This window comes from Gavia stellata, chromosome 5 (genome assembly GCF_030936135.1).
Source record: "Gavia stellata isolate bGavSte3 chromosome 5, bGavSte3.hap2, whole genome shotgun sequence".
NCBI classification, from domain to species: domain Eukaryota; kingdom Metazoa; phylum Chordata; class Aves; order Gaviiformes; family Gaviidae; genus Gavia; species Gavia stellata.
The window spans coordinates 4,833,565-4,846,789 of NC_082598.1; the positions used below are offsets into that span (position 1 = coordinate 4,833,565).

The window sequence follows — 13,225 nt, forward strand, 5'->3', positions numbered from 1 at the left end:
CACCCAATGGGCAGTCACTGTGGTAAAACATGTGGTCAGGAATGACTACCTTGTGTTCACCAAAACAAATAAAATGTAACTTTCCTCCTCCTCCCCATGGCTTGATGCTTATGAATCTACTACTCTGCTGCTTGAATGAATGAATGGAATCACGACTGTTGGCATCTGTCCAGAGGCATAGTGAGAAAAATGACCTGTGGGGCTTCAATCCAAGACGTTATTGGTGTAAGGCTTCCTTGGCTGAGCTGAAGGACTTTAAAATTTAGATAGAAAGAGAAAATCCCATATAGAGCGAATATGGAAGAATAAGGAAGATCCTGTCATCCTTTGCCAATTGAGCTCTGCATTGACCTCTACTTATTTTTTCCTCTTGTACATCTATTTCAAGCAAAGTGTGGTCGTAAGTCCAATAGCTTTATATTAGTAAAGTAATATATGAGTTTAAAACATCTCTCAGAAATTAAATGTTTATTTCTGGTGAGGCATGTTTCTCATCGTAGCACATTTTGCAGGATCTGGTGCTGAACAAAGACCTTATAACTGCCTAGTAAATACTTTAACAACAATTTCCTTGATACTGGGGGGAGTTCTGATTTAGCAAGTAAATAATCTCTTAAAATATTTCACTTTTATATCTCCCTTGTAGATCTGTGGTTCTAAGACTACAACTTCAGAGGGTCTGCTTGTGATCAGGCTAGCATATCAGATACAGCATGTATCCCTGCCTGCTTTTTCTATGTGCTTTCATATTCATAGGTCAGGTAAAAAAAAAAAATTGGAAAACAATAATTGTAGCCCAAATTAAATGGTTAGATGTTAAATGTAAATTTATTAATATATTTATATACATACATATATGTTATTTATATATTTTTAAATATGTATTGCAAGAAGAGAAATTAATTGCAATGGTCAACTAAAATAAGTATCTTCTTTTTTTGGGAATAATCTGAGCAGTGAACTCTGTCAGGCCTTGAGGAGTTGGTGGATGTTCCTTCATTTGAGTATTTTAAACATGATTCAGAAATAGCTTCTAGATAAAGAGCATAGAAGCATTTATGTTATTTGGACTAAATTATGTTACTGAAATATAGAAATGTATGTCTGGATACAACCACAAAATATGGGGGTTTTTTTTAAAAAAATGTTTTCACATTTTTCTTGTACATACATTACAAAAATCTCGGTCGGGTACTTAAAAAATGGGCATAGTACTCCAACTAGGTCCTCACTGTGCAACTTCACAGTGTCTTCTCTCAAGTCTTTTTTTATGCATTGTATTAATTCTAGATTGACCTTTGCCATTTTTTAGAATAGCATCACATTGATAGACACATTGCAAAAATCCATTTGACTTACCTTTCTGATTTGACAACGTACCATAGGTAATTATTCCTTGCGATGTTTTTTCTCATGAGTTCCGTGTCCACCTTATAGCAATTTAATTCGCATTTCCCTTGTTTTGCTTCTAAGGATTTCGTGTGTGGCCATGTCAAAAATCTTTTTAAAGTCAAGCTGTATTTTCCTGTCAAGGAAAATATTGTAATAGCTTGATGCAACCCATTTTGACAAATCTGTTGCTTTTGCAACATCTGCTCATTATTTACAAGATAATTAAACATTAATTGCTTTACATCATGTTTCATTTTCTTTCTGGGTACTGAAATTAGGCTGAATATCCTATAATTCTTTGGTGTTTTCTTCTCTACCTTTATACAAATAGATATGTGCTTTTTCTTTGTTTTCTAAATCCTTGGAACTTTCACTGTCATTGTTTTTCTTGAGTTCTCAAAGTTGGTTCTAAAATTGCTTTGATTATTTTCTGAAGAACCGTAGGGTAAATTTTATTTTGCCGTTAACTTGAAGACATATTTCATACATACATTTCTTTCTGTTTATGTAGAGGTTCTCCAAACTGCCCTTTCCTAATTCAGGTCTATTGCCCTTCCTATTAATTATGTTAAATACCTGACTACCTCTGCTATTTAGGAAATTCTAGACAGAAATTTAAGGACCCTAAAAATTAGGGTTCCTTGCCTCCTTTTCCGTTAGCATTTTTGCATCCGTAGCTTTACTTGTTTTATCCCTATGACCCTAAATAATTTTTCTTTTATTCTTTATGTTTACTTGTTTTCATTATATTTCTAATGATTGCTTTTTGATTTTCAGGCTAAAGATTTCCCTATGCAGTCATATTAGTCTCCTACTACACTTTCAAGTGTTCCATTAATTAAGATAATTTGATATATGCATTTATTAATACTCTTTCCAAAACTTCCAGCTCTCTCCAACTCCTTTTCTACTTAAAATGTTTCCCCTCTGCCTAGCAATGTTTTGTTAATGTTTACTTTTTTAAGTCTATTTTTGCTGTCACTTTTTCCTGTTTTCTCCAATTTATCCCAAACACTTATTGTACTTATTGAGCATTATCTGCATGAAAGATACAATTCTGTTCTTTCATCTGTGTACGTGAACAAACATATATATATGTTTGTGTATATATAGGCAGAATAAACAAGATTTTAATAGATACATCCCTTTAAAAGATTGCCTTTTAACATCCAGTGAGTACTACTCAAATGCCAGAAACAGAAAGGTTGAGCTCATAGTTGCTGCCAGTTGTTCTTCAAAATGTAAGCTAGTCTTGAATCATGTTTTTCTGTGTTTTTACTTTAAACCAGATAGTAAGTAAGATGCATAAAAGATAGTTTTCATGATGGGTAAAATATATTTAAGGACATTCAGTCAAGAAGAAAATGTTTTTTTCTGCCACAGTGAAAGCTTACTTCCTAGGAAAGATTGTCACTGCTCTTGATGAAAATGACACTGGAAATTCCCCTTTGTATTCATCAGTTGGGATCAGGCTACCAAAAAGTGTATTAAAAATAGGGTCTAGGGAAAAAATTATAAAGAAAGATATTATTATAGCACAAAAGGCAATTGTCTGAGGTAGGAATCATCTTTTCCTCTTCTTCCAATTATAGTGCCAAAATAATAAAGGCAATGGTACATGATTTGGCCACGTAGATGCGAATAATAAAAATGATGTGAATATAATGAAAAGATTGCTGTCTATAAAACTTAAGCTTGACTCAAGTTCCTTAAATTTGTACAAATTAATCCTAATGGATTTTTTATCCAGGTTTCTAATGAAGCATTGATTCTATTTGTCCTTTAGTATATGTGAGCCCAGTGCTCCAAAATTAATGTTAAAATATTGAAGTACAGGAGTAACCAAGCACAGGAATATAGGTGAATTATAATTCATGGGACCTGATGTCCATGTTCCTGTTTGTAGGATTTGGCTTTAAGTCGTTAGAGGACTGATTCGGGGAACATTTATCATTCTGCGTATGTGATATGCAGAAAATGATTATGCCTTCAGAGGAATCCTGTATAAATTTTGAAGAAAAGCCTCTGGTTACTTCAAGCAATGCCTTTAAACTATTTACATAAGTAAATAATTGCTTTAAGATATGTATTCAAAAAGCTCATACCACAGTTTGCAATACCGATAGCTAATAACTATGGCTGTTTAGTGTTATATACATGATGATAGTGAAGAAACAGAATGTCCATTTATGTGCTTTCACAAAAGCCATTTGCTAGATTTTGCATTCTAAACATGTTTTGTCCCTTATACAATTATTATTATTCAATATGAACTAGACTGCAGTTAGTTAGGTAAATTAGTAGGCATAATGGCTACATTTTGCTTTGATCATTTGGTATAAATATGCACTGTGTTCATTCCAAGTTGTCAAGGTTTTAAATGTACTTTGCTGATAGCTCAGATAGCTTGCAGTCTTTTAAAAGTTAGTAAATCACACTTTTTAAAGGAAGTTTTACATTCTTTGTTGTGCAATTGGAGGAGAGAGTATAAAGATGGCTATGCTCATGCCATCAGAAAATGTGCCAGAGCTCTGCATGTGTAGAATAGATACAAACCCATGCCATGAGCCTTCCTGTGTCTTGAAATTGTAACAACAGTATGTACCACATCTACTGGAAAGTATTTATGCCCAAGGGAAGGCAAAAAATGTTCACAAAAAAAGGTGTCTGATCTTACTGCCTTTCATTTTGTTTAATCTAGTTATGCCACGTTTTGCTGAACAAGTTGAGGTTGCCATTGAAGCTTTGAGTGCGAATGTCCCACAGCCATTTGAAGAGAATGAGTTCATAGATGCCTCCCGCTTGGTGTATGATGGAGTTCGTGACATCAGGAAAGCTGTTCTGATGATAAGGGTATGTAAGGCACCTGGAAAATAAAAGTTGGGACTTACAGGAAAGTATCACATTGGATGAGAGGAATATAAAAGCTTCTTGGAATCAACTTTGTTTCATAATAAGCCAGAAAAGCTTGACACTGAAACAAGCGTGAAACAAAAGTATGGGCAGCAAAAAAGAATTTGTAAGTAGAGAGATGAGGGTATTTTAGGACATGAACCACAATTAATTTGTTAGTCACCTAGGAGAAGATTTGATCACAACTGCCAATAAATGCAAACTTCATTACTGTTTCCGTAATAATAGCATTAATTTGCTAAGGTCTTCAAAGTTGGTGTTGATTTTTGTTGGATTTTTTTTATTCCTAATGTATGTGTGCTGCCTCGGATATGAGGTAAGTCTGGTTAAAATCTAAATGAATAAATAAATTATCTTGCTGCTCCAGTGAGCCTCTGCAGGGATGGTTTTGAATGTGTACTGAGGTAAAGAATGTCTCATTTCAGCGTTGACTAACCGGTTGATTCAATTTGCTGAGGCATCTTTTAAAAAACAAAAAGAATAGATTAAAAAAACCACAGAACAACATAATTATTGTTAGAGTAGATGTGTGTCTTGCTTTTTGGTGTAGTTTACAGTCAAAGTTTTTCAAAAACCAACCAACCAAACCAAACCTGGCTTGGACATCTCTTCAGCAACTGAAACTCTTGTTTGAAACCCAAATTACCTTGAATCTGTCCCAGTGAAAGCCACATACAAATGAAGCTACGGTGAAAACCACTGAGGAAACTTATGAAGCAAATAACAGTGCTAAAACAACAACTCATCCCTTTGAGCAAACAGGTAACATACACTTGTGGTTGTGAGTATAGTATGGCACTGATGTAAGACCTCAGGCAGTTGGAGCACCCAAAATAGCTTCATTTTAGTCATCTGTCGCTATGTATTAACATTTACACAAAAAGCTTTTGACAGACTTAATTTTATAACTGCGAAACATAAATTCCATTCCCATACCCAGGGCTAATCTCAGGTAGCCTGAATTTGATTATCCAGTTCCTTAGCCTGTAACAGCAGTTTCCAAACTTTTCTTAGGACAAGAACCACTTCTAAGCACATTTTAACCTTTTATAATCTCTCATGAGTTATTTTAAATTGCTTCAAGAGACACAATCATCAGGTGGGATCTGCTATAGACCCACGTTTTCCCATCCCCTACGCAGAGTTCTGGCTTCCAGCACCCCCCTGTACATCAGAGTTGTCCCAGAGATGTTGCCATGAGACTGTCCATACTGGGTGAGATGTTTCTGCTGAGCACAAAGCACCATTATAAATTCTGGAGGCACATTCACTTGCTTCATTGCTGTTTTACTGTTGTGTTAACTACTAGCTTGGAAAGCTGATCAGCATGCAGGCTTTGCAGTCTCCTTAGAAACATGCCAGGTTACTTTTGCAATTGTATCACTACTACTTTCTGCTCCTTATATGATATGAGTTAATGAATTGTGTTTACCCAGATTAGGAAGATGGTTTTTTGCATTCAGACAATTAACTTATTTATGGAGCTAAATGTAGTACTCCTTAGCCAGGCAGAAAACTAAAGCACATAAATGAACTTATTATCCTTGTGAGTTAACTGGGAAAATCCACATATATAAACTTACATAGACCAGAGTTTGCTGAATCAGAACCTTATTTTCTGTAGAAAACAAAATTAGTTTCAGTTTGAGACATTCTTCAGCATTCTCATCATAACATCTCACATTGAAATGGAATGTATAATTAAAGGATGAGGCATTAAGCTACAAAAGACAGTCTTTAGAATATTTTTATCTAATAATCTCTCAAATCTCACATACCCCTTTAATTCAGGCTGTAAAACTTCTTGCAGAATTACAAAAAAACCCCAACCTTGCAAACTTTTTAGAGCATCTGACACAAGCAATTATTTTCAGGCAGTAATTGTTCATGTGCATGCCATGAAATATTGAATTTATCTGAGATGATTCCCTCATTCCATAGAGGAAATAAAGCCACTTTTTAAATTAATTTTTGATGGTATTATTACTTTTAGTAAGCTGAAGGAAAGGGGGATAATCTCTGTTCTTCTCTTTTCCCTTGAAAAGGGGAGATTTTATTGTCCCTTTGGAGGAGAAAGAAAACTCATTTTTGCATTGAGGACTGTTATTATGTTCTACACAGAAGAAAAAAAAATCTCTTTCACAACTTAAGAAGTAGTGTAAATAAATTTAGGAGTATAATTATAGAACCTAAAAATAAGATAGAAAAAAATAACTTAGTTCCAACATCTTTTCTATTACTGCATAGGGATCAAATTACACTTTGGTTTTTTCATAGCTACTTATGAAATTCCCTCAGTTATTAAACAAAAACACTCTCTACGGTTAGGAAGAATCACAATGGCACCTTTTCTCATTCTTCTGTATCTCCAAGGCCGGTCTTCTTTTTTCACACATGGCCTTGGCTATTGTCAACCTCACCATTAGGTTGCATCTACGTTAAGCTTAGTGTTAGGTTGGTTTGGATCAGGAGTGCACTTTTGGAGCCAATCTCCAGTTGTTCCCTCTTGCCGTGTTTTAGTTCATGTTACAGAGTAGTCTTAGAGCATATAAACTTGATTCTTTGGGGTGGTCCTGGAAGATGCGCTCTAGGAGCACCTTAAATGCACTTCTATCATTAAGGGACTTCCATTCCGTGGGAGAAGACTACAGTGGGACTGAATAAAAATGAAATGAGGGTAGTGCAAATGTGGGGTCCTTAGTCCCAACTGTTTGAATGTATGAATGCTCTTCTACTCTTCCACACTTGTCAATGTAGGCTTAGCTGTGATCACCTGTGGGATAGCCACTGTGGTGAAATCCAAAGTGCTGCTCCATCTCAGATCCTCTGGAAAACTAGACTTAGTGCAGAATCCTGTCATCTATTTAAACAGCCTGTAACCAAAGGGTATTACGGAGTCCATTGTCTACATTGCCTGCCTGTTGCTTCTCAGGTTGAATTTAAAGTGTTACATTTTACTGTAAATCATTAAACAGCCGAAGACCGGCTGTGAGAGAGGTTCTCTGGCTTTGCCCCTCAGATGCTGCTTGCAGCACCTAAGTCACTAAGGCTGCAACTGCCTTTGTACGAAAAGATGTACGGAATAGCGTGGAGTTGAATAGAAAAGCATATTATAAAGGGTTTTTCCTCCTTAGCTTTTAGAATTAGGGGATATTTTCATGGTAAAAATGGGGGGATATCTTTTCAGTCTTTCTTTCTTCTCGTTACTAGGTTAGCTTGACTTGGTGTTTACAGTGCTGGAATTCTTACAGTTGTATCTTACAATTTTTAAGTGCATACAGCACTATAGCATAGTGGGGTTTCTATCTTCATCAAGTATATTTGAATTGGTGAAATATTAAACAAATGACATTTATAAATCTGCATATATATGCTATTTTATGACATACATTCATAATTCACACTTTTATACTGCTGTTACAAAAGATAAAACAAAATTATATTGATGGAAGATATTTTGTTTACAGCAAGATCTTCAGTCTAGCATCCAGAAAGATAGTTCAAAAAAAAAAAAAAAGATCCCCATGACTGGAAGCTGCAAGTCACCAAATTCATATTAGAAATAAAGCATGCATCATGAAAGAGAAAGTATATAATTACTGGGTGATTTATCTGGGATTGTGAAAGATTATTCTTCATTGGGAGAATTCATCTGAATTAGATGAATGAAGTGAAGAATACACTCTATGTGTAGTAGAGATACTGTATTTGAAAAAAATTAGTCTTGGGAAGTCTTATTGCCTGTGCTACAGAACAGACAGACTAAAAATTATGGAAATGGTCCATTTTTCTGTTGAAAACAATAAGTTCATAACATCTGCTAGTTTTGAAAATTACTCTAGCTCCTCCTGCCACTGGTGGTTGTCAGAGTTTTGTTTGGAACCTGTCTCTGACCTCAAATTGTGTTTCCTACGTCTGTGTGACCATAGGTTCAGGTGTCTGCAAGACTGATTCAGTCCTCTTGTTTTCCAACTCAGCTAAATTAAGTTCCAGACTTTGTTGTCTTGGAAACTAGGTTTTAAATACCAAGGTCCTGTTAGTTGTGCACAAAAATTAGCGTTGTTATGGTATGTTTAGAAGGTCCTGCTAAGAGTAAAAATCTCTAAGTCAAGGTACTTCAATATAATACTGCTTTTTTTCTCCTTTGTGTCTAAACAAATAGGAGAGCCTATTATATATGGGCTGCATCTCCAAGAGATCAGATAAAACAAAGCAACGGTGCAAGAGTGAAAAGCATGCAACATGTTTGAAATGGCAGCATACAGATAACAGTTAACTACTGTTCTTCATCTTAATGAAAAATGTAGCTATTTTGGGGAGAAAATGAGGGTGTTAAATTCACCACACCTTAAGAGAGTGACTCTGAATGTTAGTTTGGAATTAGATCTCACCTGTACAGAGGGGAAATACTAAGATTTCTTGTGCTTGTAGTATATTATTAAAAGCTGCATTAACTTGTCCTTTTGGTGTGCACTACTTTTTCGCAAAATTCAACATCTATACCCATTACGTTTCAATCTTTTAAAGACCGCGAATTTTAAGATTATGAATGTCAGGCAGTAACAGCAATATTTTTTTTCTGAATGTTTCTTTAAGAATAAACCCCTGAAACAGAGAATTTTCAGAATATTTTTGCTCTTTAAGAGGCATCCTCATGTCCTTACTGGTTACAGTGTTGAGATGTCATATTTTGAATATTACACCCTTACTTTATGCCTCTGACTATGAAAGCCTGGGAAAGGGATGCACAGTATCTTTTACGGTCTTATTTATAAAAGTGGAGACAGAAGGAACTAATAAGAGTATACCTGGGAGGAGAAAGGGTACTGGTTTTACAATGACCAGTGCAACTGGCTAGTTGAATGGACTTGGAGGATGAGGAAGAGCCAGCTGGTTTATGAAGAAGGGGTTGAAACTCTCCGCCCTGTTCCTGTTCTTCACCGTAAAGCCTAGGCAGACGAAAAGCTGAGCGCTGTGATAGGAAATATAATCTTTTGCTCAGGGAGTTGTATGATTCTCTTAGTAGCTGGTTTGTTTACGGCAGATTTTAAAGTCACATCCTGCCCCCAGGCAGCAGAGCAGTAAGAATAAAGTGATTAAAGGCGATTCAAAAGCAAGACCACTGGACATTATAATGATGGGTACCAATCTTTCTTTTTTTTCCTGTAGCAGTAGAGAAAAGATAAATTCATTTTTTCGCCTAAACTTCATCTCCTGTCTATCCTGTTATATACACTATTTGTACATGCATCTCTTCAGAGATGCAGCCTGAGTTTCATTACCGTACTGTCATACTTGGTTGTTTCTTCCTCCAGCGCTCAGCATCAAAACACATATTTAATTCATACTCTTTAAGCCAAATGAAGATGGCTGTGTTTTACTCTCCCCATCATGTGCACTTCACCGTGTAGCTAGCAAAGCAGCTGATTTTCCGTTACAAACAGTGATGTGCACTTCATGTTGGAAACCAGGCTGTAATATAAATATCGCCAAAAGACTTCTCTACATTATGTTAGAGGGTTTGGACCAGTTCCTAGTGACTGAGCGTCTTCAAGACAGAGCTGTAATGACAACTGGCAATGACTAGCACCTCTGCTAGCAAACTTGATGTTGCCTCCAAGCATGAAATGCCATCATGGATGATTTCTTCTGTAATGGTTGGCCCTCTAGGTTAACACCGAGGCGTATGGGTACCCAGTAAGGTGAGGGTTTCTCTGCACAATTACTGTGATCTTCTTTTTCTATTATCACTATCACGTATTGTACTTACAGAAGTTACTCATTGCCAGATTGTTGTAGTAGATGCTATTCAAGCACAAAACGGAATATAATCTTACTTCTAAAGCCTGTTTCTGGTTTTGCACCTTCTATATTAAATATAGCGCTAAATAGTGATTTAAAGCAGGCTCTTTGGCCCTCCAGATATACCTAAAGATTTTTTTTCTCCTAATTTTTTGATAGAAGATGAAAATGCTAAATAAACAGATCGATCATTTATCTTGTTTGTCCCTCCCTCCAACATTTTAAACAACCTGAAGACAGCAGGTATACGTAGCTAGATCTAATCAATCTGCCCAGAGACCCTCACACCATTTGTAGCACCAGCAATAGAGATAACGTGGTTTCAGTTTAGGGGATGCAGCAAGTTCCAAAGATCTTTATCTGAAAAGAACCATGTGAACCAACAAGATAAAGCAGATTATGAACTTTACATTTGTATCAGAACCAGTTGGCATAATTTACATTTTCTTTCAAGGGGAAATCTCTTATTTGCATGATAACTTTTTCTTCCAGGATGTTAGTTACTTTATCCCAGGTATGTACTTTCTCTTTTGAAGATTCCAGTAATATAATAGTATTAGTGTCCATTTATATATGAAATAACATTATTTTGAAATACTGCATTCAAGTTGTTCATGTTTCCAAATTATATTTGTTCCTGGAACTGCATTCATCATGTTAAAAGAGTTAAGAAAAGTTGCAGCATGGTAATGATAAATGCCATTTGTAAAGAAAACTAGAGTTGAAACAACTTAATTTTTAAGACAATTCAATTTCAGTTCTTGACTGCTTGGGCAGACAAGTTAATTTAAAAGGAAAGAGAAACAGCATTTCCTGGGCAGGTAGTCGATGAAATAAGAGCTTACTGTACATAGGACTTTGTTTGTATCCTTTATAAGCTTGTCATCTCCTCTCTTTTGCTTTCTCTCCCTATCTCTCTCCCTAGACCCCTGAAGAGCTAGAGGATGATTCAGACTTTGAGCAGGAAGATTATGACGTTCGCAGCCGAACAAGTGTTCAGACTGAAGATGACCAGCTCATTGCTGGCCAGAGTGCAAGGGTGAGTATAAAACCCATTTACTACATTAAGTGTCTGTATAGCTACAAATGAAAAGCTATGCCTTGGAAAGCAAATGCAGTGATTTGAAATCTTCGGGGTCACTTAAGAAAGGACGGGAGTTTTTTCATGTCTCACCTATTCAAAAAGCACTGACTTTATTGAGTGATCTTCCTTAGGCTTATGTGATGCCTTGTATCAGCCGTTTGCTCCAGCTAGTGCTGTAGGAGAAGGCTATGCAGGTTTGGAATGTTTTGTAACCGTGGGAGTAGTCAGCTAATTTAAAAAAAAGTAATTAAAAAACCCCATCAGGGCACCATGTGCTGTATCCAGAGAAATCTTACATTAGTCATGTTTCCCAGTGTGCAAACCTGTCAAGAAGATCTGTTTAAGCCTACCGAGTAGTCCCTGTAATTTTATTGTAATTGAAGACATTTGTTACCGAGTCAATGTAATTTTACCAGGGTAATTACATCATGATAAACTCAAGTCATTGTGATTTGTGACCTTAGCTTGTGCATGGGGATTGCAAATTAAGCTGATGAGTGCTTCAGGGGTCACAGGTGCTGGAAAAGTGAAGTTTGTTAACACTCAGGATTATGCCACTGTCTGATGAATGCTTACCTTTTACTAAATAGGCTGGTTAGCTCAGATTATGAAAAAAAAAATCAGAATATAATTTTGGGGACAAATGACATCTTTCACCCTCAGCAAGTTTGTAGATGACACCAAGCTGAGTCATGCAGTTGACACAACTGAGGGACGGGATGCCATCCAGAGGGACCTGGACAAGCTGGAGAAGTGGGCCCATGTGAACCTCATGAGGTTCAACAAGGCCGTGTGCAAGGTCCTGCACCTGGGTCTGGGCAATCTCCGGTATCAATACAGGCTGGGGGGTGAAGGGGGTGATTGAGAGCAGCCCTGTGGAGAAGGACTTGAGGGTACTGGTAGATGAATAGCTGGACATGAGCCGGCAATGTGCAATTGCAGCCCAGAAAGCCAACCGTATCCTGGGTTGCATCAAATGAAGCATGGCCAGCAGATCGAGGGAGGTGATTCTGCCCCTCTACTCTGCTCTGATGAGACCCCACCTGCAGTACTGCGTCCAGCTCTGGGGCCCCCAACATAAGAAGGATGTGGACTATAAGAAGGAGCGAGTCCAGAGGAGGGCCCCAAAAATGATCAGAGGGCTGGAACACCTCTGGTGTGAGGACAGGCTGAGAGAGTTGGGGTTGTTCAGCCTGGAGAAGAGAAGGCTCCAGGGAGACCTTAGAGCAGCCTTTCAGTACCTGAAGGGGCCTACAAGAAAGATGGGGACAGACTTTTTAGCAGAGCCTGCTGCAATAGGACAAGGGGTAATGGTTTTATACTAAAAGAGGATAGATTTAGACTAGATATAAAGAAGAAATGTTTTACACTGAGGGTGGTGAAACCCTGGCCCAGGTTGCCCAGAGAGGTGGTAGATGCCCCATCCCTGGAAACATTCAAGGTCAGGTTGGACGGGGCTGTGAGCAACCTGATCTGGTTGAAGATGTCCCTGCTCATTTCAGGGCGGTTGGACTAGATGTCATGGTTTAACCCCAGCCAGCAACTAAGCATCACACAGCTGCTCACTCACTCTCCCCCAATGCGATGGGGGAGAGAATCGAAAGAGTAAAAGTGAGAAAACTCGTGGGTTGAGACAGAGACAGTTTAATAGGTAAAGCAAAGGCCACGCATGCAAGCAAAGCAAAACAAGGAATTTGTTTCCATCAGCAGGCAGATGTTCAGCCACCTCCAGGAAAGCAGGGCTTCATCATGCGTAACGGTTACTTGGGAAGACAAACGCCATCACTCCGAATGTTCCCCCGCTCCCTCTTCTTCCCCCAGCTCTATATGCTGAGCATGACATCATATGGTATGGAATATCCCTTTGGTCAGTTGGGATCAGCTGTCTCGGCTGTGTCCCCTCCCAACTTCTTGTGCACCCTCAGCCCACTCGCTGGTGGGGTGGTGTGAGAAGCAGAAAAGCCCTTGGCTCTGTGTAAGAGCTGCTCAGCAGTAACTTAAACATCCCTGCTTTATCAACATTGTTTCCAGCCC

The 13,225-nt window shown here is 37.6% G+C and overlaps 1 protein-coding gene across 3 annotated transcripts in view; it reads left to right on the plus strand.

The window, feature by feature from the left end:
- The window catches only part of CTNNA2 (catenin alpha 2), a 456,724-nt gene that overhangs the window by 405,715 nt on the left and 37,784 nt on the right, over positions 1 to 13,225 (plus strand). For all 3 annotated transcript variants that reach the window (XM_059817398.1, XM_059817399.1, XM_059817400.1), the window contains exons 12-13: positions 4,094 to 4,245; positions 11,033 to 11,146. In XM_059817398.1, the coding sequence (XP_059673381.1) occupies positions 4,094 to 4,245; positions 11,033 to 11,146 (266 nt within the window). The remainder of the gene's footprint in view (positions 1 to 4,093; positions 4,246 to 11,032; positions 11,147 to 13,225) is intronic.